The sequence below is a fragment of the Lepidochelys olivacea genome (genome assembly GCF_965140295.1).
Source record: "Lepidochelys olivacea isolate rLepOli2 genome assembly, chromosome: 6".
NCBI classification, from domain to species: Eukaryota; Metazoa; Chordata; order Testudines; family Cheloniidae; genus Lepidochelys; species Lepidochelys olivacea.
In genome coordinates this window covers 23,983,495-24,008,286 of record NC_140416.1, presented here as the reverse complement: position 1 = coordinate 24,008,286, position 24,792 = coordinate 23,983,495, and the positions used below count along the sequence as shown (strand labels likewise).

The window sequence follows — 24,792 nt, the reverse complement described above, 5'->3', positions numbered from 1 at the left end:
TTCTCTAGGACTTAGATTCCATCTCCAATCCTTGGCCTCTCTGAGTTGGCCAGCTAGTTAGCGCAATTCTGATTTGGACACCTGTCTGTTTGGAACTGCCCTGAGACCACGTTAACATAGGCTGTGATCAGCAGTCAGATGGTCATACTTTTCAGCCACTGCTGTTCTGGGCTTGCTTTGTTCCTATGACTTTAATTTAGACATGAAAGGCTGTGTCTCATTACCAACCCACTAAGTCCCCTACTTCTCTGTCACAACGCTTCTCAAAGGGAATTCAGAGTCAAGGATGAAACCGGTTGTGAAGAACTAGAGTAATTTAAAGCAGTCATCCCACCCTACCTCATTTCTGGCAGTGCAGGAGAGGGAGCATTATTAAGCTCTCTCCTAGGAAAAACCTTAGTATTGGTCAGAGAATATGAGGCTGTGAATTCCTGGGTTTTATTTTGCACCAGCAGGCTTAACTGGCTTTATTACAAATGTGTGCATCTCCAGCTTAGTTACTGTGACATAAGTACTTTTCCAAAGCTTGTTGACCTTTTTACTGGCTCCTGCAAAGGAGAAGAAAGGTGGCTTTGTGGTTAGGGCACTTGACTGGGTCTTGGGAGGCCTGGCTTTGGTTCCCAACTCTGCCACAGATGGCCTGTGTGACCTCAAGTGGGTTACTTGGGCTCTCTGTCTCAGTTCCTCATCTGTAAAATGGAGGTTGCGCTACATTTCTCCCACTTGTTTTCCTGTCTGTTTAGATAGTGAGCTGTTTGGAGGAGGAACTGCTTCTTTCCAGGTGTTTGTACAATGTTCAGCACAATGGGGCCCTGGTCTTAGCTGGGGCTTCTATGCTCTATTATAAACAATAAGAGCAGGAAAAGCAAGAGGTACCACTTTCTTTTTACATAATATCTTCTTCCTCTTAATTCTAATTATTCGAAACATTTTTAACATATTTCCCATCTTCACCTAGGGCCTTTTAGCTTTGCTGTCCACTGGCAATTAGGATTGCCAATTTTGGTTGGACATATTCCTGGAGGTTTCATCAAGTGACATAATCTTTAATTCCAGGAGACTCCAGGACAGTCCTGGACCATCGCAATCCTACTGGCAATGCTCATGACTGGCAGTGACAGTACTGCGAAACCACCGCCAAGCTTCAACTTTCTCTAAATGCAAACTTTCATACTTGGGCCTAACATCAGACTCTGATCTCTCATTATTTTCTTCATCATCAAGCTCTGTTATTGTGCTTTAATGTCGGTACCAAGGTGATATGTGCCTTAGCAAAGTGATTAATCTCTTTCCTGTCTTCCAGCTGCTTTGATCACAGGGTTACTATTACTTAGTGCCCAGAAATCTGTTGAGATCCCATGATTTGCTTGCAAAGACCTAAAATGTTGCTCATTCTAAGGGATTAACCATAAAATCTTGAAGTTGGATTTCAGTGCTAGTTTCTTGTTCCTGTTAAGTCACCACATGAGTGTCATAATTACAGCTACAATTAATACAGGACATGAGTTCAGATGTCACATGTACCATGATGTATTAAAGGGGCTAGCAGCAACGCTAGAAAGCTTAGTTCCTCAGGAGTGAGGGTTTTTTGTATGTTTAGAGTTTGTTATGTATTGGTTTCATTGCTTGATTTGTATTCAGAAAGATGAGTTGAAACTTTTGCTAGAAGCCTCCTCCATTGGCTTTATTTTAATTACAACGCAATTACCAATAGAGTGTGTTATGATATATCAGTTTGGCTTTAATAGAGCCTCTACAAATCCCACATTGTCTTAAACCAGCCTTTTGAGTTCCAAGTGGCAGTGTGCCTTTAACCTTTCTGAGTTAATTAAAGCCACGTTTATGCTTAAAAGTGTTATAAAAGATCAGTCACAAGTCTGGCAACTTACAAAGTTTTTGCCGCTTACCCAGTGAACCAAGAAATCAAGACCAGACTCAGCTGGCAGAAAGATCTGATAGATGCGGGATCCGGGAACAAAACGTTCTTTGTGCTCACTGAGCATCGTTTAAAAGAGAAGAGTCCAAGCATTCCAAACATTGCTCTTGCCAGGACACAGTTCTTGTTGACATTTTATTGCAATAGTTCACATGCAAAAGTGGGCAGAATGTGTGCACAATTTGATATGTACTATATAATATAGCTTCCACCGTCAAGATTTGAGTATATTCTCTCCTGCTGTTCTTTCATCAGCATTTTGCCACAGAAGGTGACAGTGAGTCAATCCAGTTACACGAGCAATTTAGGAAGCCAGCTCCCATTGGAGGAGGCACGGTGATGCGAGTCATTGTGGGCTCTCACTTACCTGGACAAGATAAATCAGGTGTGAAGTCTCAAGGGCTGAAAGCTGAATAAAACACGACAAAACATGGGAAGAAACCCTTGAGTTTTATTCCTCCCCAGCATCCACGTGCTTTACTCATGCATATGAAATTTCCGTGTCCAGGAGAGGGAAATAACTTACTCCTTCAGATTCCACCTGGTACAGTGTGTGACATTTTAATGCAACATGCACATTGTAACTGTTACATTAACAGTCATCCAGGAGTGCTTTTTCATTTGAACTAATTAGAATACAATGCCCCTCCATTTGTACATTAGTAGTCCTTATTTGTGTTTCAGCGGTGCCATGGGGCACCGCTCTCTTTGTGCTAGATACTGTACAAACACAGAGGAACAGACAGTTCCTACTTCAGAGATGTTCCAGTCTCGGTGGGCAAGGCAGAGGCAGTGTAAGGGAAAGGGGGTATAACACATAAGCAGAGTGAGTAATGAGAACATCATGTTAATGCCACAATTTAAAAAAAAAAAAAATTTAGGGGTGGGGTTGAATGGAAAAGGGAGTCGCTAAATAAAAAAACAAGGTATGGGATGATATTTGAAATAAGGGGGAAAGGAGAGGAGGGGGAGGTGTGGAATAAGGCTGAGCTGAGAATGTGAGGGAGAGGATTGGAGTGAACAGCCAATCAGCACAAGGCAGAGAATGGCACACTCTGGTGCCATCAGTGTCCATCAGTCCATGCTTAAATTGGTCCTGCAGCTCCTCTGCCAGTTTCAGTCTCAGTACAGCATCTTTCTCATGGAGTGAATGATGACTGCTGCCGAATTGAATAATAAATAGCATGTGGGGCGATTAAGACTCGGGCAAGAAAGGAGACTGGTTTTCAGATGAGATTTGAAAAGAGGTGAGTTAAGGTGGAACGATGCAAGAAGGACTCTAGATGGTAGACGTTGTAGGGGAGAAAACATTTATACTAAGAGTGGTGAGACTGAGTTAGAGGGCAGAGACTGAGCTGGTGGTAGGCAAGGAGAGGGACCAAGAAGAAGGAAGAGACTGTGCCCGTGAGGTGGGCTGGCGCAAGTTTATGGAAGATTCGGAAAGCAAGCAAAGCCATTTTTAAGTGGCTCCTGAAATAAATGGAGAGCCAGTGGAGGTTTTTGAGGTGGAGTTCTGTGTTAAGTGCTTTTCTGTTCCTCTGGGAAGGTGAGCTGCTTGATTCTGCACATATGGAGGGGTAGTCTGCTTGTACTCTGGCAAGCCATTGGGGAGGGGATTGTAGTAGTCAGAAGGGAGCTGAAGACCTGGAGGAAGATTTTTGGTAGTGTTGAATGCAGGGGAAGTTGCAGGAATAGTAGTAAGGAGGTTGTCAGAATGGGAAGAAAAGGGATGGGTGGAGGAGAAGAATCAGGGTGGCTTGTGGGTTACCAAGAACACAGACAAACAGGAGGCCTGCATGGAAAACAGAAGAAATCCAAATGGTTTAGGATGTTTCTCTGGCTTGTTAGAAGCAATTAAAAACACAGGTTGACTTAGTGAAGCTATGCAAAGGAAGGGGAGAGGGAGGAGTCAATGAAGTGGGAGAAAGTAATGTTAAAAATCATGAATATAAAAATAGTCGCTAAAGTAACTGGGCAGAATAAGTGTTGAGTGTTACTATGGACATTCCTGATAACTATTCATGTGGTAGAAAGAACACCTGGATTCTCTGCAAGCATAGTGGAAGCAGTGATATGTGATTGTGAACACTTTAGCTGAAATCCTCGTGCCATTAAAATCTACAGAATTTTTGCCATTGAGTTTCAATTTTGCTAGGATTTTGCTGTTAGTGTCCAAGGGAAAAGGAAGTCATATATGGGGAAAGCAAGAGAGCACAAGTACATTACCTAGATGCACCCAGCTATTCATATTCCTGAGCACTTCGCTGAATGGAAATAATTTCCCATTAAAAACAATAAAAACTCATGTTAAGCCAGAATAGCACTATCCTGTAATGGTTAATGGTGATCATACTTCCATACTCTACTGTATCTGAGGGAGGCAGAAGAGTTACTAAAATTAAAGGATTTTGAATAAGGTTTTGACAAAGCATATTTCCAACTCCAACATCCCTTCAATGCCTACTTTCTTGATATGCTCAAGTAATTTGATAACTCAACCTGGAAACCAAAGCTACACTGAGCAGAGCAGAAAGCATTTCTTTGCTTGAGAATTCTATTCAGAATTCAGTCTGATTCAGTATCCCAAGGTAGCTAACTTCTCAGTAGTGCCTGAAATACAATTCAATGTTGTTTTAGGCCCGTACTTAACAATAAATTAACTTTTTATGTCTAAAAGTGCAACCCATCCCCCAGAATGAAATGACACTACAGGAATGACCCAGTACCTGTGACCTTCCTTTATAATAATTGCTATGGTGCTTTGGTGTAATGGGGCAAAGTGTTTAACTAAATTATTGTAAGATTTAGTGCTTTGGTCTGTTATTGTAACTTGTACTTATTGTACATTTGTAACTTTTTAATTGCGATCTTTCTGAGATATTACAGCCACTTCATCTTATTTATTTTATTTTTTTATCGGCTTTTCTATTGTGCTCAGCACTGTAGTATCTGAGTACTTCTGTCTCTCTCTCTCTTTCGTGAATTTTTCCTTACCATCACCATGAAGTATGTTAGACTAGGAAGCTGAGACATGAATTAAGTGACCTGCTCAAGGTCACACAGGAAGGTTATGGCAGGGCTGGCACTGGAATGCAGATGACTTGAGTGAGTCCTAGGCCGGTATAAACATGAGACAATTCTTTCTTTCAAAGGGCCTGATCCAAAGCTCATTTAGGTCAATGGGAGTCTTTTCATTGACTCCAGTGGTATCTGGATCAGGCCTTTAAATAGCCTTGGTATCAAATAGTAGCTAAGGTAAATGGAAGACAACACAGATTAAGTGCTGTTGAGGATGGCGTGGCAATTCCATATTGTTTCTAAGTAAAACCCTCCATCTGATGTTAGGTCAAGGGTTCCCAAGCTGTTTCATGGTGTAGGTCACTTTTGACATGTCTCTTGGACCACCCCCACTCCCCCCATTTACAATGGTAAAAGAGCCCTTTGGTAACTACAGCACGTGCAAACACATGGGGAAAATATTGGGAAGTGCTTTCTGAAGGTTTAGCCATCATCCTTCTGATGAGCATTTTATCCCTTCATGAAAAAATAACCTGACCGGCTGCTGCTGCTCTTCACGAGTCCCCTCACATCTAGTTCTTTCTCTCATTTGGAAACCAGGAGGAAAGCACCCAGTGCTCTGTGGGCTGCCATTATTTCACAGACCACAATTTGAGAATTGCTCTATTAGGTGTTTCTAAACTATTAGGTCTGTATCTAAATCTGATTTGTAAAGTTCTGTGAGTAGAGACTGTCTCTCTATATAACCACAGTGCCGAGCAGATTGTCAGTGATCATCAAGTGACTACTACCATGTCTCTCATTGTTATCCAACATCCTGTGTGCTAAGTGGCTGCTGTCCTGCACCCAACAGGTTACATTTTGCATTTGTAGTTTGTGAAATTTCGGTTCATTCAGACACTGGATTAGTAGGATCACTAGTGTGAGAACACTAATGTCTTGTCAAAAGGGCACAAAAGAACTTTATGCAGTAAATTGAGGATTTCCTGATAACTGCTAACTATTACCCAAACCTGAGGATACAGTTACTGAGATCAAGGCGAACGGGGCTTTATTAAGTGTAAGGGTGTGCCTCAGAGTGGATAGAATACAGCCAGAAATCATCCAACCAAGGCCATCAGTCGGTCCTGGAAATGACAGATGGGGTTAAAGAACCAAGAAGAGCAACCCTCCCCTATTCCTATGTGCCTGAGCATGCTTTTTGAAATGCTTTTGCTGGGTGAACTTGCTCCTGGCCTTGTCAATTAGAGGCCAATAAACATAAAACATTGCAATTGCCCATCTCTTTAGAAGACAAACTGGTCTGTCATTGATTTTATTTTTTTTTAAAGGACAAAGGTTCCATGCACCTCAGTTGAACGAAGCCACAGCCTTGGTTAATGTTCCTTACATGCTCCTGAGACAGAGGGCCAAATTCTCTCTTTCGCCAGAGTAAACCCAGAATAATTCTAGAGACATCAGTGGAGTTGCTCTGGATTTACTCCAGTGTAACAGGGAATAGAGTGTAGCCTAGAGATTTCAGGTGCTGACAAATTACTCCAGGGTTTTTCTACCACTCTGAGCAATACATTATAATAGAAGGACATTATTAAATATACTTGGCATTTCTTGATGATACAAAGGCTGCTGTGTTTTAGTCATCATAGAGGCAATGGCCCTGGAGTCACTAAACCTAATAAAAATAAAGAAATTAAATCAAAGTTATTAAGGCAGATTCATGTATAAATAAGAAATCAAATTAAGTTAAACATTAAGCGAAATGTACATTGTTCGTCAACACCTTCGGGATTGCAAATATAGAGAGAGCTACTGTATATGGTACTGCAATCTTAAAATGCCACTTTTCCTGGAGAAAGTACTTTTTAGATTTTTTTTAACAAGAACCCAGTGCTATTCAGTGAAAGTCACCTTGTAGAATAGCAAGTCTCTTGCAGAACAAATAGTATTTTAAGGTTCTAAGGCTTTGTTCTCCTAAGCACTTACACATAGTTTTTAAGGGCAGAAGGAACCATCATGATCACAAGGTCCAACTTCCTGCACATTGTAGGCCATAGAACCTCACCCACTGACTCCTGTAATAGACCCCAATCTCTGGCTGAGTTACTGAAGTCCTCAAATCTTGGTTTAAAGACTTCAAGTTACAGAGAATTCACAATTTACATTAGTTTAAATCTACAAGTGACCTATGCTTCAGAGGAAGATGAAAAAATCCCAGGATCTCTGCCAATCTGAGCTTGGGGAAAATTCCCTACTGACCCCAGTGTGACCCCAGTTAGACCCTGAGCATGTGGGCAAGACTCACCAGGCAGATCCTTGGGAAGGAATTCTCTGTAGTAATTCAGAGCCCTCCCCATCTAGTGTTCTGTCTCCAGCTATTTGGGATTTTTGGTGCCAGTCACCGATAGGCCATGTGCTTTCATAGGTAGTTCCATCATACCATCCCCTACATAAACTTATCAAGCTTAGTCTTGAAGCCAGTTAAGTTGTTTTTTTGCCCCCCCTGCTTCCCTTGGAGGGCCCTTCCAGAACTTCACTCCTCTGACGGTTAAAAATGTTTGCCTATTTTTGAGCCTAAACTTTTTGATGGCCAGTTTATATCTATTTGTTTTTGTGTCCACACTGGCACTTAAATACCAGGGAGGAGGAAGAGTTATTTAAGTTATCCCTCTGATGTATTTATAGAGAACAATCCTATCTCCTTACTTAGCTAGCAGTTCGGAAAATGTCAGCATGTTAAAAGCTATTGCTGTATTGGGTTTTTTTTTTTTCTTTCCCCTATGCCTAGAATTTCTCCTGCAGAAAGTGAGGCGGCATGTGAGAGGATTACCATCTGACAGGGTGGAAGATGATTGGCACTTGTTCTTGTTGTCAGTCATTAAGTTGGTGTGAACTCCCTTCCCATTACTCCTCACTGATTAGGCCTCAGCTTGAGTATTGTGTCCAGTTCTGGGCGCCACATTTCAAGAAAGATGTGGACAAATTGGAGAAAGTCCAGAGAAGAAAGAAGGTCTAGAAAACATGGCCTATGAGGGAAGATAGCAAAAAAATATTTCTTTTAGTCTAGGGAAGAAAAGACTGAGGGTGGACATAAATTTTCAAGTTCCTAAAAAATTGTTACAAGGAGGGGGGAGAAAAATTGTTCTCTTTAACATCTGAGGACAGGACAAGAAGCAATGGGCTTAAATTGCAGCAAGGGTGGTTTAGGTTGGACATTAGGAAAAACTTCCTAACTGTCAGAGTAGCTAGGCACTGGAATAAATTACCTAGGGAGGTTGTGGAATCTCCATCATTGGAGATTTTTAAGAGCAGGTTAGACAAACACCTGTGAGGGATGCTTTAGGTAATACTTAGTCCTGCCATGAATGCAGGGGACTGGACTAGAAGACTTCTCGATATCTCTTCCGGTTCTATGATTCTATGTTACTGTTCAGAATATACATTAAGCAAATCCAGCCAGTGGCACGCACACAAGCATCAGGGAGGAGTGGGGGCGGCAACAGACTCTTTAAAAAAGTGTGCAGTGAAACTTGATAAAAACACATGGACATTTCAGAAACCTGCCATAAAGAACTTCTCCAACAAATAGCCTACTGTCTTGAGACCATTTAAAAGAATCCCCCCCCCCCCCCAGGCTTCAAGTCCAGTTTAGCTTGATCCGTAGTTTAAAATCACCTCCGTAAGACAGGCAGTTGTGGCTGGTCCTTGGATGATGATGACTTCAGACAAATATAATTGGCTGTACTCTGAATATTAACCAAACCCCTAAAGATTCCGCGCCAGTACTTGGAACAATATTGTTCTCTCCTCCACACAGTATTTTGTTTTTTTAAATTATGGTGGGGCACCCCCATGCATTAAGATGGAAGTACAGCCTCTGAAATAAACAGAAACCTTGTGCCGGCCTCTTAAAAACATCCTGGATTTGAAGTTACTTCAGTGGCTTGCCCTTTTAAACCTCTCCCCTAGTCAGTTTACCTCAGACAGTTGCCATGACCAGGTTCACTGGGTGGGCATAAGTGTTCAGCCCTGGTTTAATCATGAAAATAACGATCTGCTGTGGCAACAATTCTTAGTGATAGGGAGCTTAGGGCTAGAGTCACATAATTTGGGGCGAATGCAGTGATGAGCTGCCAAAATCTTAACAATGGGTTCCCTCCTCACCCCATGAGGGGGTCGTTGCCCACCCCCCCTCCCCCCAGGATCCCTGCCCCATCCACCCCCCTCCCCTGTCCCCTGACTGCCCCCAGAATGGGGTAGGAGGGTCTTGTGGGCCACCGTGGTGGGTGCCCACCCCACCCCGAAGAGCCAGAGGCACCTGCTGGGGGGCGAGGTGGGGAGTCCCGGCGTTCAGGGGAGAAGGCGGAGGTGAGCTGGGGCCAGGGGGGCGGAGAAGCGGGGGGGGGCAGCGCGTTCAGGGAGATGAGGTGAGATGATGGAGCGGAGATGAGGTGAGCTGGGGGTGGGACAGGGAGCTGCCGGTGGGTGCTCTGCACCCACCAAATTTTCCCCTTGGCTGCGCCAGGGCTGGAGCACCCATGGAGTCAGTGCCTAAGGCGCCACTTTTGGCCAGTTAAATTTAGAAGCCCTTTTAGAACCGGTTATCCCTCGCGGAACAACCGGTTCTAAAAGGGCTTCTAAATTTAACAACCGGTTCTAGCAAACTGGTGCGAACCGGCTCCAGCTCACCACTGGACGAATGTTGATCGCTTGGCTGAATTTGTCTCCAAGCAAAGTCACGCAAGCCAGCTGCAGTTCCTGGATCAAATGTAATTCCTGATGTCAGTGATTTGATGTCATTGCACTAACACCAGGGGTGAGTTTAGCCTGTAATGTTCAGTTCATAGGATACAAAGAATGTCTGATATTTTATTTAGAAATACCTATTAGAGGAGGATTTCCCAGAACCTGATGACCAACTGTGACTTCTTGTTTCTTTACTGTAGCTAATGGGTACAGAAGGGGCTTGTCTATACTTAAAATGCTACAGAGGCGCTGCTGCAGCCCTTTAGTGTAGACACTACCTTTGTGGAGAAGAGGGATATTCCTGTTGGCGTAGGTAATCCACCTCCCAGAGAGGCAGTAGTGATTGATATCAGTGGAAGAATTCTTCCATCAACCTAGCACAGTCTACACTGGCACTTAGGTCAGCTTAGCTATGCCCCTCAAGGGTGTGGACTTTTCATCCCCCTGAGCGATGTAGTTATGCTGACCTAATTTTCCTCATGTTGACCAGGCTGAAGTGTTCTTTGTACTTAATCCCTTGTGTTTCACTTCCCCCCAATGTTTGGCTCATAATTGCATCTCAAGAACATGGCATTTGCACACTGGTGCAAAATAAATATATAAAATTCTTCTGACAATTTTTAGAGGCTAATTCTCTGGTCTTATTAAAAACATAATGGTTTTTATAATCCCAGATAATTCTCTCCCAAAAAGCCTTCTGGCACTTACAGAAGTTTCCTCATTTTAAAAAAAAAAATGTAATCGTGTAGCTCTCAAATGTGTAACGCTGGCCTTTGAAATGTGACACAGACTCTAAGGGCAGAATTCTCTCTGTAACAGCGTGTCTACAGACCCCTTTAATGCTGAAGCCACTTGCTGTTGTGTAGATACTGACAGAAGAACCCCTTCCATCACTGTAGTAAAATCCTCCTCTCCAAGGGGCAGTAGCTAGGTCAATTCTTCCACTGATCTAGCAGTGTCTACACTAGGGCTTACCCTGTGTGATGTAGTTAAGCCAACGCATGACATTTTTCGCAGCCTTGAATGATCTAGTTATGCGCACCTAACTTTTTAGTAGAGGTCTTAGCTGCAGGATGGGTCTCTGTTGTAAATCCTGTGTCTGTCAGAAGGTGGCCCATGTGTGGAGTCAATATAGAACATGCAAGAGACTGCATCGCAGCTAGAGAGCGAGAACATGGCCTTCCAGAAAAATTAAAACACTGAATAGTTGGGTGGAGGCAGAAGCTGAGAATTTTCCAGGAATGGTCTCTGAGCGAGGCTAATTAATAAAAATTCTTGTAATGTTGTTGGTCAAACCTATTTATAGAAAAAAGATATTTATATACTACTCAAGTTTTCATTTCGAAGTGTCGTGTGTATTTATTACTACTATAATTTATTTATTTTTCAAGTGGAAGAATACCAAAAGCAAGTATTTAAGAACCTGTAATAGGTTAGACAGTGTTTCTGTCCATATTGTAAACTGCAATTTTTGCACTTATTTTCCCCACCCTATAGAAAGTAGTGACTGGTTAGGAATTTGCATTTCAAATACTCCAGATGGGGGTCAAACCCCTCGTCTTTAGTTACTGCAGCAGTTCTCAAAATGTGGTCTCCAGACCATTTGCCAGTGGCTGAACATATGCTTCTAACTCTCCTTGTTTCCATTAGCTAAACCACAGGAAATGAAGCAATAAAATGTCAAGTTCTTCTCTAATTCTACTTCTCAATGTAAGTGATGGGCTGTAGTGTTCATGCAGTGGAGAGAAGTAGGTGCATGCAATCCTAACCTGAAGGAGAGACTTTGTGTGTAAGCAAGCAGTTTCTGTCCTCTTAGATTCCTTGAGGACTGAAATTCTGCTGAACACAAAGACTATTGAAAACATGTGGTGGTAAAATTGATGGTCATCAGGAAAAGCCAATTTTACTTCAGGATGTTAAATGTCCTAAAATTTGTGATCCAAGAAGGGACAAGTTGTTTTCAAAGACGAGAGTGAGAATAATGGGATTGTTTACAGATAGGAATCTGCAATGGGAAATTGTGTAGAGACCTGGTGGGGTGGGGGAAGTTCTAAGTAATTGTAAGTGTAAAAGGAAGTTCACAGATTACACTACAAACGTGCCCTTCCTGAGTGAGTTTGTCTAATGTTGTGCTGATGAAGTCTACAATCTGCCTTCAGTGGGTTCCTGGAAGATGTAATCAACTTTTCATTAAAGCATTTCACTTAATCATTTTAATATTAACACATTGCTCCTCTTTTATTTTTCAGACTGAGTATAAGCTTTGCAATGGGTCTGATAAAGAGTGTGTATCTCCCACAGCCAAATTTACTAAGAAGGAGACATTGAAGGTATGTACAAAACAATAAAGGTTGCCTTGGGCTGTGGTGTCACCAAGCTATTTCCTTTTAGAAAATATGGATAGTTTTTAGAAAAAAAAAATCTCATAAACTACTTCTCCTTTTACTTCTGAGTGTTATTTCCCATGACCCATCAAGCTGCTCGTTCTTTTTTTGGTCATAGCAGGTTCAGAACTGTTTGTTCCTGTATCCAGTCTTCCATGTGGGAGTCGTTAATATTCTGTAATTAGAACAAAACGACACAATCACCATGCATCCAAACAGTTACCTATATATTCCAGAGCCCTTCGACCAACAGGAGGATTGTAATCCATTTTAGCTCTTATTAGTAACACACAGAGTGTGCTCTAACACCATCTAGTTGGCTCTCATCACCGTCCCAAAGCAATAGGTCAGCTGGTGCTTTTGGATAAGGAAGGCGGTTCATAAAACCAGTCTTGCATAAGGGGCTACTATTATTATTGTAGGTAGTAGCTTTAGGGCTCTTCTTGCTGCCTTCAGCAAACTGGGAATATCAGTACCTTGTTCCCTACATTCAAGTACCTTGGTTCATAGAATCATAGAATATCAGGGTTGGAAGGGACCCCAGAAGGTCATCTAGTCCAACCCCCTGCTCGAAGCAGGACCAATTCCCAGTTAAATCATCATATAGTTATAAATGTTTAGCTGCCATAGGCAGTTCTGCCCACATGGTAGAGCCAGCCCCTCTGGTATAACCTATGTGATCCACACAATGAAAGAAACCTTGAATATTGACATCGATATGACACCACTGCTTGCTCACCACTGCACAGGTGTCACACCCTAAGTGCCTGACATGTTGATCTAAAGCAAGTGGCCAAGTTTATACCTAGTGTGATTCAAAGGTTTCAATTTGTCTACACGAGGGATGGCTTTCCAGGAGATTTAGTCTAGGTGAAAATGTGATTATATGCCTCAATTCCAATCTGCTTCTGCATAGCTTCTCACAGGGATTCCCTAGTCTGCCTCCATCACTCTGTAGGCAGGGCGACAGCAGATTGTGTAACCTTTGTAACTGACAGAACTAAGTTTAATAAGAAGAACATTAAATCAAGAACTCTTGTAGAATTTTGCTATCAATGAAGATACTTGATATCCTGGCTGCTCTCTATGTTCCCTTATACTTTTGTCACTAGAACATACAATTTTGTTGATTTCTAGGGAACCTGTGTGAGGCCTGATAAGTTTCATGAGGGCTCTATCTGCACAATAAATTGCTTTTCCAGATACATTTATGTAAGAAGTTCCCTCCCTTCTCTAAGTAAAGCATGCAGTAAATGACCTGTTTATAGCTGCTATTTTCTCCATTCTGAAACAGGTACAGAAGAAGAATTACAGACAGGAGAAGAAAAGAGCCACCAAGCAACTCTTCAGCGCTCTAAAGGATCCCAGTGTGGTGATTATGGCAGACTGGCTGAAGGTATTTAATGCAAAACATCACTTCTGAGGCTGGAGGAATAAATAAATGGATGAGAAAATCCTGTAGCATTTTGGGTTTTATGCAGTAGTACCAAGAGCATCCTCCTTCGAGTGAGCAGAGAAGACTTGCTTGCTTTCACTCAGTCAACCCCACTGGAATTGGAACAAAGACATTCAGATCCTCTCTCAAGTACTTGCTTCACTTAGTTCTGTCCTGAGTTGTAGTTTAAAAAGTAATCCCACCTTCTCTGGAAGCTCTCTCAATCCAGAGGAGTTCTTTTGTTGGGTCCCAAACAGGCACAGAACTGTAATGCAGTAGAAAAAGAAAATCAAATGTCCAGTTTTTCACATGCAGACAGGAATCACATTGAACCAAGGTAGGGAAAAGAGAATTCCTGTAGCTAACTGAAAAGTAGTGTTGGATTCCATTCTAGTCCTCAAATAGAAGGAGCTAGAACTTCAAGGGAAGGACAACCACAAAGGCCTTGCTGATTTCTATAAGTGAAATGGCAGAATCCCCTGAGAAACGAGCAAACCACATCCCATTTTGGTCAAATCTGCCCCTTCCACTGCCCTGCTCATGCAGTGTCTTGGAGGTAGCATGTTTACCCCAAGTCCAGCAGTTTTGGATCCTCTCCCCACATATGTTAAGGAGTTGGATTCAGAATTCTCTTCTTGCTAATCTTTCCTGGTTCTCAGCCTCTTTGATACTCTACATAAAGGGGGTTGGATCCAAGGTGGATGATTGCTATAGGTGTATGGGTTGTGTTTTTCCTGACTCTCATTGCATGAGCTTCAAAGCAAGTACCCCATCAATCGGACTCTTTCCAACCAGGATATTGAAGTTGTTTCCCACTCCCTGCCTTGGCCATTGTGGTCTGTCCATACTTAGTGGCTCATGTAACAACCAGCCTTAGCTGAATGCTCATTTGCACCCTGCCTGCCCGAGCTTTGTTTGTTGGCCAGAACCTAGAAGCCAGCTATGTTCAGTGCACAACTGATTCCTGTAATCCCCTCTCCACGTGTGTGTGTGTGTGTGTGTGTGTGTGTGTGTGAGAAATATAATTTTTCTTCTGCCTACGGATTTCTAAGAGTTACTTTACCAAAAGGCTGGGTTTTGTCTGACCTTCTTGTCCCTGTGATGCTGCTGAGTTCCCCACTGTGTTTCTCCCTCCACTCTCCTTCCCAAAATGTCTGCCTCCCATTGTTGCTGGATGCCAGTCTCCTTCCCCTTTGGGAGTTGGGGAAAAACTGCATTTACCTTTCAGATGAGAAGGTCAAGGAGAATATACATGGCTCCTGCTGCATCTCCTGACAGTTATCAGTAAAGTCATTTTACAATCTCTGTGGAACTGAAGTGGGAGTATGTGGCATCTCAGAATGAAGAGATGAGTGGAAGTCTCAGCACCTTTCCCCTCTCAGTCTTCCATCCCAGGCTTCTGCCTTGGAGATTGTCGTGTCCCCAGTGCTCATCTTTTTCTGTTTTGGGGGTCTGAGGGAAAGTCGAATGTTGTGAGAATAGGGAATACCCTGCTTAATCTTGTCTAGTGATTCCATTTCTTGAAGCTATATGCTACTAATGCTGTAAGTCACATAGCCTGGGGTCACTTGGCAAAGTGAGAAGAATGAAACGGGAACCAGGTCTCAGCAGCCATCTTGGAAAGACTTGCAGGTCTTTTCCCCACCCTTTTGTTCTCCTTGCAAAGAAACTTTGTTAACTCACTGCACAAGGAAGAAATATGGCAGTTGCCTTTAAGCAGACAGATACAAGATGTTTCATTGATGTTTGAAGTTTGTAGCAGTTAAGCTTTTGATTTTCGTTTGATACAGAACAAACTTTGGACCAGTTGACTAATGTAATTGCTCCTTGTCCAAAGATATATGAATATTGACAATTTATCACTGTGCCCTGAAACTTATACACCACAGAACAAATATTTGATTGAAATTGTGGGATGTGGATGGGGGAGACTAGCAAATACGTCCATGTTTGTGTAGCGTTGCTGATTTATCATAGGAACATTGATTCCTGTCACTGTAGGTGACCATCTTCCGTCCGATAAAAGATATTACTTAACCCACCTTGTCTCTCTTGTGTTCTGCGGCCAGCACAGCTACAACAACAACTGACCCTTAACTACAGTTTGCAGTGCCCTTTCCATGATAAACCCCCCGTTTCAGACACTTACAAAACAAAATTGTTGTTGTTTTTAAATTATGGACTTCGAGACAATAGGATTTATTTATATTTGTTACAAATGTGAACGCTGCTGTTCGTGATCAGCAGTGGATTCTAGGTGACTGGAGACAGCATAGTCTGCTAGAGAACTAAAATTAATAATGTCTTTGTACAACATTTAGGATTTATTTTATTATTTGTCTTCATGTGCAAAAAGTTTTGTCCTGAGGAGTTCGAAGCTGTTAAAACAACTTCAGCTCCACAGCAAGCCATTTATTATGTATTCTCACAGCAGCAACCCCAACAAAAGGGTTACATATTGAGGTTCAGCCCATGTGTGGTGTTGAGCAAGAAGAGCTAAGTCTCACTTTACTGGGACACTCTTTTACCCTCAAAATGGCTAAAGCCGAATCCGTTGACCTGCAATGTATGCTATCCGACTTCATGTGTTGCCTACGAGATAGAATTTGCATTGAGCATGACCAAAAAGTAAACCAGTCAGAAAAGGTGCTTCACAAAATGAGGATATTTGATTAAACTTATTAATTGTGGTTTCCCACAGCGGATCTTTACAGTAACTTCTAAGGCCACTTAGCCTAGACATAACCTTTTAAATACTTACTGGCCGAATTGAAATGTCCATCAACATTGTCCCCAAATCATTCTCATGTGGTCAACAACTAAAAAATAAGTGTCTGTCTGTGTGTAATAAAAGGGGGCTGTGAACTCACAAAATGGTAAGGGCTAGATTCTGATATCCTGACTCATGTGGAATATCTTCTTCCATGAATACGCCTACTGAAGTTGACGAGACTACGAAAGGAGTACAGTGCTAGGCAGCATAAATAAAGGCATCAAAATCTGTCTTTGAGAGAGAGGCACATGCTGAACACGTTGTACTGGATTAAAATACTTTATTTAAGAATTTTAAAAAAAACAACCCCGAACTATCTCTGCTTATTTCCCTCCCAGATCCGTGGGACCCTGAAAAGCTGGACCAAGCTGTGGTGTGTTCTGAAACCAGGAGTGCTGCTGATTTATAAAACACCAAAGATCGGTCAGTGGGTGGGCACCATCCTGCTCCATTCCTGTGAGCTGATTGAGAGACCCTCCAAAAAGGATGGCTTCTGTTTTAAACTCTTCCACCCTTTGGATCAGTCCATCTGGGCTGTGAAGGTAACAATCGTGCTGAGATGAACAACTCCCCCTCCCCCCCCCCCCAAAAAAAAAAACAACAAATTCTCTGAGGCAGAGGGGGATATGCTTGGGGAGGGGAAGCAGGGTTCCCAGCAGACTGGAAGGGCAGCTTTGTCTTGTCCTAGTAAAACAGATTACGTTATTTAAGGCAAATTAGGGACTTGATTAGATTAAATTTGATTTTAATACCAGATCAAAAGAATGTGGAGCTATTGAGGTGGGCTATATAAGTGTAATTTATGGTGCATAGATACGTGACTGAAATTAAAGAAAGGAGGAAAGATTGTCTGAATACAGGGAAAAGCTCCTTGACAGTCAGATGTGTTAGACTGTGGAATAATCTGCTGAATGTGGGAGGGTTAGGTAGAATTTAAAGTGCTGTACAGTGCAGAACAAGAGACAATCTGCCCTGGCAAAGCGAGGTGAAATGGATGATCTGGTCTTTTCCAGCTCTAATGTTCTGTGATTGAGAGGAAGTCTGGTCTTGCGGTTACAGCATTGGACTGGGCCTGGAGAGATCTGTGTTCAAAACCTGGCTCTTCCACAAACTTCTTTTGTGTGACTTTAATCCCTCTGTGCCTCAGTTCCTCACCTGTAAAATGGGGTTAACGATACTTCCTTTCTCCTATCCTTAGTCTCTCTTGTCTGTTGTAACTGTAAGCTGTTTGGGACAGTGTACAGTGCCTAGCACAACGGAATCTTGATCTCCGTTGGGGCTTCTAGGTGCCACTATAGTACCAATAATTGATTCCACCCATCTGAAAGATACAGATCCTGCAGTTTATATTTTTTAACTAGTAGCTGAAAGGCTGTGCTGTCACACGGGTATAATTCATAAAGTCATGGGGAGGCTGAGAGCCAAAAATGGCTGAGAACTTAAAAACTGGATGGTAGCAGACTGGGAATACCAGTGATGACTGAACCTGCTGATATTCTAAGCAAAAAGAGCTCTCATCCATTCTCATTGCTCTTCCCGTCACTTCAGGTTGACGCAGCAGATATTCTAGGCTTCAGAGTGATATTTAGGGTTATTATGCGGGGGTTGTGTTGGGAGACTTGTGTGGGTGGTGAATGTGGGATATATGCTATGGTGAGGGGATCTGTGTGTTTGCGGTTATTGTGTGTGCTGGTTGTGTTGATTTATGTTTAAGACGGTTTGTACTGGGACACTTGTGTTTTTATGTGAGTGTCAGTTTTGGGCCAAGTAATCCACCATCTGTTCAGCCTCCCTCATATAACCAATGAAATTGTCGCGTGCAAATTAGCTGTAGAATAAAGGTGGTGATTGGTTGAGTTACATGTGATATCTATATGATCTATGACTCTTGACTTAGAATAGATGCATGCCTTACTTACACCACAAAGGTATAATTCATTACGTGAAACTCACTGACAATTGGACAGTAGCAGACTGCAAAACTCAGTGATGATTCAGCCTGGTGATATTCTGAACAAAAAGAGCTCTTAACCATGCATATAGCTGTTTCCATCACTTCTCGCTGACTGTGCAGACGTTTTAGGCATCAGAGTGATATGCAGAGTGGCATTTCTGGAAACTTATGATATCAATAACTCACCCAAAGTTTTAAAGAAATATATTTATTTCTCTAAGGTGGGATGAAACAGCATTTGCCATTAGCTGTGATTAAGGAGGATGCCCCCACTCCTTACAGACCGTAACATCTGTCTGATGCCCTGAAGAAAAAGCTCTTAGCTACTCTGACTCTGTTCCACTATTAAAAATAGCATCTGTACAGAGTTATTGCAGATATAAATTCCCTAAGAAATATTACCAGTCTAAACAAGGCATTGCTGATTATGATGTTACTGCAGGGAGGCCAGCATAGCAGAGATGCCTGGAAGGATTCATGTACCAGGGCTGATGGCATTCATTACTCTGGCACCAAAGGGTCTGGCAAAAATGGGAGAGCAGATGTATGAGGCCAGATTCTGACAACCTTACTCACTGTGCTTCATGGGTAGTCACTTTGAAGTCAAAGGAACTATTTGTAAGATAAAGTTCTGCTAAACTGAATCCAGCTAGTGGTAGAAAATTAAATGGACCTCAGCAACAAAGAGTAAGAGCTATTGTTTCCTCACAAGGTTTTTAGCCTAGCCTCAGTCTATGTCTTGACTCTTTTTTCTTTGCACTATACGGTCTTGTGCCAAAGGTGTATGAGGCATTGTAGTTCACCTACCACTTGGCTTTTGTTCAGCCTTCAAGTTTCTGTTCATCTGGTTCATGTCCTGCATCCAAGAAAGCTGTCATTTATTTGCTGTCCATCACCACAACAGTTCCTTGTGAGCAGACAGAGGTCAACTGAATTCATCTGAAAAGTGCAGTGAGAAAGAACAAATTGAACAGGGCAGGCAAACTTTGTGGCCTGAGGGCCACATTGGGTTTCCAAAATTGTATGGAGGGCTGGTGAGCGGAGGCTGTGTCTCCCCAAACAGCCAGGCATGGCCCAGCCCCTGCCCCCTATCCACCCTCCTCTCCAGCTTCTCACCCCCCCTCAGCTTCTCACCCCCAACGGCTTCCCTGGGACTCCTGCCCCATCCAACCCCCCCGTCCCCTGACAGCCCCCGCATCCCCGGGACTCGTACCCCATCCACCACCACCTGTCCCCTGACCACCCCTGGACCCACCACTCCTGACTTGCCCCCTGGAACCTCTGCCCCATCCAACCACCCCTTCTCCCTGTCCCCTGACTGCCCCCGCCACCCCATTCAACCCCCCCTCTCCTTCCTGACTGCCCCCGCCCTGGAACCCCTGCCCCATCCAACCCCCTTGTTCCCTGCTCTCTGACCATCCTGACGCCTATCCACACCCCTGACCACCACCCCCAACTCCCCTGCCCTCTATCCAACCCCCCGCCCCCGCTCCCTGCCCCCTTCCTGCGCTGCCTGGAACACTGGTGGCTGATGGGAGTACAGCCGCCCCTGGTCAGGCCGCGGCTCTGCAACTGTGCTGCCCGGCCACCCACAGCGTTGTGCCGGGGGCGCCGCGCGCTGAGGCTGCGGGGGGACGGGGGGGCCAGCAGGGGAGGGGTGGGGGGCAAGCCTCCCGGGCCAGGAGCTCAGGGGCCAGGCAGGAGGGTCCCGCGGGCCGTAGTTTGCCCGCCTCTGGATTAGAAAGTAGTACGGTTTTGCAATTGGAAGCATCTTGTGGTGTCAGAATGCTTTTTCCTTCAGCAAGACTGACCCAACAGAAAGGAGTCATATAAAATACATATATTATATTCTGTATATTAAAAAGTGGAAGGATTTTCCTGAACGCTGTTATGGAAAACAAGAAAATCATGAGAGATTTGGGTTTTAAAGTCAGAGTAGTTCATTTGGATATCTTGAGCTGGATATTAGGGATGCTGCATTTGAACTGTGTATTAGGAACCCCCCAGGTTGGATTGCTGTGTGTGACAGCCACTTTGGGCCACAAGATGAACACCAAGAGAGCAGCAAAAGGCCACCTCTAATGAACTGCTTGATGTCAAAGGAGCTGTTTGCACTCTGACAGCAGTCAAATGCTGAAGCTGCCAGAAATACTGTTTTTTATTTTGTGTCACTTCACTGCATACTTTTAAGGCAGGGGTGGGCAAACTTTTTGGCCCGAGGGCCACATCGAGGTGCGAAACTGTATGGAGGGCCAGGTAGGGAAGGCTGTGCCTCCCCAAACTGCCTGGCCCCTGCCCCCTATCTGCCCCCTCCTACTTCCCGCCCCCCTCAGAACACCCCATCCATCCAACCCTGCCCTCACTCCTTGTCCCTGGACCACTCCCTCCCAGGACCACCGCCCCCTGGGACTCGACCCCCTATCTACCTCGCCCCACTCCCTGTCCCCTGACTGCCCCCCACCCCGTATCCAACAGCTCCCTGACTGCCCCCCAGGACTCCCAGCCCCCTTACCGTGCTGCTCAGAGCAGCATGTCTGGGAGCCGCGCTGGAGCCAGACATGCTGCCCTGTATGAGCACGCACCCCCTTCGCCCAGAGCACTTCCCGCGCAGCGGCGTGGCTGTGGGGGAGGGGCGGACAGCAGGGGAGGGGCCGTGCACGAGCCTCCCAGGCCAGGAGCTCAGGGACCGGGCAGGATGGTCCCGCAGGCTGGATGTGGACCGCAGGCCGTAGTTTGCCCACCTCTGTTGTAAGGCAACCAGGGGAGCATTTGCTAGTGTAAATTGGTTTTGTCTAATGGTGCAAAGAGAGCCCACTTCTCATGAATTATAGATGGGTTCTTTGTTCCAGCACAAGTTAAAATTATTACCTATAATACTGGAACCAAGATGTGGCCAAGAATTCCCACTGCCTGTTAAAACAAGATGACGGATCCTGAAATGTAGGGATTGTCTAGACTAGAATTTGTGATTGGGTTTTAACTCTAGTTAATCGTTTGCCAGTTAACACAATTGTCAATGCTAGTCTGGATGCTCCACTAACATTTGTTAAACGACACAGATATTTGTGGTTACCCCAGGGCTCAGCCGTAAGCCCTAGAACAAATGTTTGTGGAGCTGTCTAGACTAGCATTTACAGTCGCGTTCATCAACTCAGTTTAATGGGCTATCATTTAATTTAAACTAAAACAGAATCTCAAACTCTGAGGTGCCTGTCAATTGATTACCAGTGTATTTAGGGTGAAAGACCGCTGAATTTAGTAACTTCAATAATATTGTTAGGGCATGCACCTTCTAAATGTCCGTGTAACCCATACTTAAAGAGCACCAGCTGATTTGCATTAAATGCTTTTTGATAAAAATGACTGGCTTCCACACTGTAAATTAGAATCATTTGCCTGGATAGAGAGTTCGCTTCATTTTATGTGGCTCACTATGCTTGTGAACATAAATAGCTTCTCTAAAGTTAGTTGCTTTTCGTCTAGGATGTGATCATTCCTGCTTCATAACGAAATAAAAATGCCCAATCTGTTCTCATGCTTTTGACAGGTGCTAAATTAACAGCGCTGAGATCTTAAGTTCTCTCTCTACACCACAAGCAGTGACTTAGAGACCTTCCCCGCATGATTCTGGCAGTATCTTCAAACCACTTTATAATGGGAGTGTAGTTTGGGTCTGTGCCTGCTCAGGCTACGGCAGAGTACCAAATAATGCCAGTATGGTGATTATTTTGGGGCTGTGTACGGATGCACTGTATAGCAGTCAGGTGGTTAGATTTGTGGTAATGTATTGGATCATCCTATTGTCCTGAAACACTTTTAGATTTTTTTCATTTGACTTAACTGGATGAACAACACAGTGTGGGAATGTTTGTTTGTTTCAGTTACTCGGGCACCTATCGATGGCAGCAAATAATCCAGTGTAGGTACCTGTGAAATTGAAATCAATCAATAAAATAAGAAATACACCCATTGTTTTGAACGCCCCCCCCCTTTAGATTTTATTTTTAAAGTAACTGAAGTGATGGCGCATCTATCACATTCCTTGGGAAACTTTTACCATCTGCTCCTATCGTTTAGATCATTCCGTTAGGCACGCTTTTCTAATCTCCAGCCCAAACTTGTTTTGCTCATTTTCATCCACGTGGATGATACCTCTCTATCGTATTTTTAATGCCTGTCTTTGGTGATAAAAGCAAAAGTAAAATTAAAAACGACATACTGAATGGCTGTAGCTTCCGCGTATGCATCGACTAACTACTTTTTTTGGTTTTCATAATTCTTCCAGAGTCCTTACTCTCTGATATGGTAACGTAAATCCAATCCTTTTTTAGAACCACAAACGTATCCTTTTCGGGTGATGCCCTTCACTGCCCTGAAGATGAGTGACCCAAAGACTTCCCTGTATTAATTGTATTACAGTAGCATCTAGAGGCTGCCACTGAGATTGGGGCCCATTGTGCGAGGCATTGTACATTAATGGTAAGAGACAGTCATTGCTCTGATGTGCTTACAGTCTAAATAGGCAAGACAGAAAAAAGGTGGGAGAAAGGAAGGATTGTTATCCCTATTTTACAGATAGGAAACTTCACTTACTCTGTAGAATTGTTAAGGGGGGGGTGGTTAAGAGTGGTCTCAATGTCATGATCCTTTTACCCGTGTGTGACTACTAAATCTGTCTGACAGACCATTATTTGGTCACTGTAATATTTTTCCACTTGCACAAAAGTCTCTTGAAACGTTGTGCCATCTACTCTTCTTTTAAATGTCAGTACCCTGGATCTGCACCATCTGTTCATGGGCTTCCCCCTATAAGGCAGGCTTCAATCTGTGCATCGAAAATCCATACTATGGTGTTATCAACAATTCTCCAAAGTCTCATTCAGCTGAAAGCTCCTGAAAGGAAAAATGTCACAAGGAATGCTGCCTGATTGCATCAATGTCAGTAGTAATGTCTTGAGGGGCTGGGCTGCGGATCACTTATCAAATCCCAACTTTGCCAGTCCTGCATATCAAATCGCCATACAGATGTTTTTGGTTTCTAAATCTCAAGCACCTCGTGAAAGGAGTGTTTCTTGGTGCTCCCTGTTTTGATGAGTAATAAAGACCTGTCATTTCCCTGGCAGAGGAAGACAGTAAATGAAGCCTCTGCAGAGCCTGGAAACCCCAGGGATTAGAAATTGGGTCAGAGAGAATGAATGCAAACTACTGGACATGTTGTCAAATCCGTGTCCATATCAAGATGTCTTCCATCTTCTGACTTGCCCTTCTTCCCATTCCCAGCCCTACAAACAGCTTAAAAAAAATACAGGTAACTTTGCACAATCCATCTGCCAGACATTCATTCACAGGAGCAATTGAGAGTAGCAGGCAATGATGGAGAATTCTAGTATGAGTTGGGGCTCAGGGGGTCCCTCTTAACTCACTGAAAAAAGTCAGATCCTCCCCACCCACTGCATGAATTATAATTTTGGGGATAAAAATTGGTGCAGTATGGTGCACAGAGAAAACAGAAAACAGTTTGTTAGAGAGGATGGGATATGGATATGGAGATATGAAGCCTTACGTCAGGCAGGAGATGCCTGCAGAGATGGAAAAAGCTACCTTACATCCATGTGCTAAAACATTTTTCAAATGCTTTGTTCACAGCTTTCTATCAATTAAAGATACAACTTTGAATGGGGCCTTGGAGAGATCTGTTTTAGGCCAACTGCAGGTGGAATAAATAAGTGCAGAAGTCAGTGATGTCTCCTACTACACAGTGACTAATTTATTTATCATCCTTGTTCTCAAAGGAAATTCTGCTTATGTTGTTTCTTTGCAATGTGATTTATCCTGCAGTGCATTGGTGGGGAAGGGAGGGAACAGAGGACTAAGGGTGTCACTTTGGAAATAGAAAACCAGGAGGCAAGAGGCTCCCCCTTGTCCATAGCCAGGTTGTGTCCTGCTGCATATAGGTGGAGGGCAGAGGTAGCCTCCAACCCAACCCCTTGTACACCTGTGCATCAATCAGGCATAGCTGTTGCCTTTAAATGTACATCACGGATGAGAGAATGCACACTCCCCTGAAGGGGTGTAATAGCGAATGTACTCTTCCCTTTGTACCAAGGAAACCTTAGCTGGAGTCTGCCTTTGTGAGAATTTTTTATGCTCCTTCCCAAGGAGGGTCAGTGTCTGCCTCCTAGCTGCAGACTGCACAGTAAAAAACAAACAAACAAAAAAAACAACCTTCCTCTGTGTCCTTGAAGTAATTCTCTGCTTAGAACCCATGAGGTAGGTGTTTCTAGAGAGAGAGATGGGGCAAAGGGAAAGAGATTGCACTACAGAACACCTAGTTACAGTGAAGCCTTCATGCCCTCTCCTAGCTCACCTTTCAAAGCACCATATCCTTCTCTTTTTCTTCCTTCTTTCAGTTGTGGCCTTTCAGAAAAGCTGCCACTGAAATGCCCCAGAATTTATCCCTCAGTCAGCCACACGAAGCCAGTGAAGGATCCAGGTTAGGAGCCTGCACTGGGCCACTCCAATCCCCATCTGCTGACTTCCAAGCTTATC

The 24,792-nt window shown here is 43.6% G+C and overlaps 1 protein-coding gene across 8 annotated transcripts in view; it reads left to right on the top strand.

Annotated features, from left to right (window-relative positions):
* OSBPL5 (oxysterol binding protein like 5) overlaps positions 1-24,792 on the top strand; it is a 219,433-nt gene that overhangs the window by 140,870 nt on the left and 53,771 nt on the right. For all 8 annotated transcript variants that reach the window (XM_084630039.1, XM_084630041.1, XM_084630040.1 and 5 more), the window contains 3 exons: positions 11,947-12,027; positions 13,376-13,477; positions 16,628-16,831. In XM_084630039.1, the coding sequence (XP_084486165.1) occupies positions 11,947-12,027; positions 13,376-13,477; positions 16,628-16,831 (387 nt within the window). The remainder of the gene's footprint in view (positions 1-11,946; positions 12,028-13,375; positions 13,478-16,627; positions 16,832-24,792) is intronic.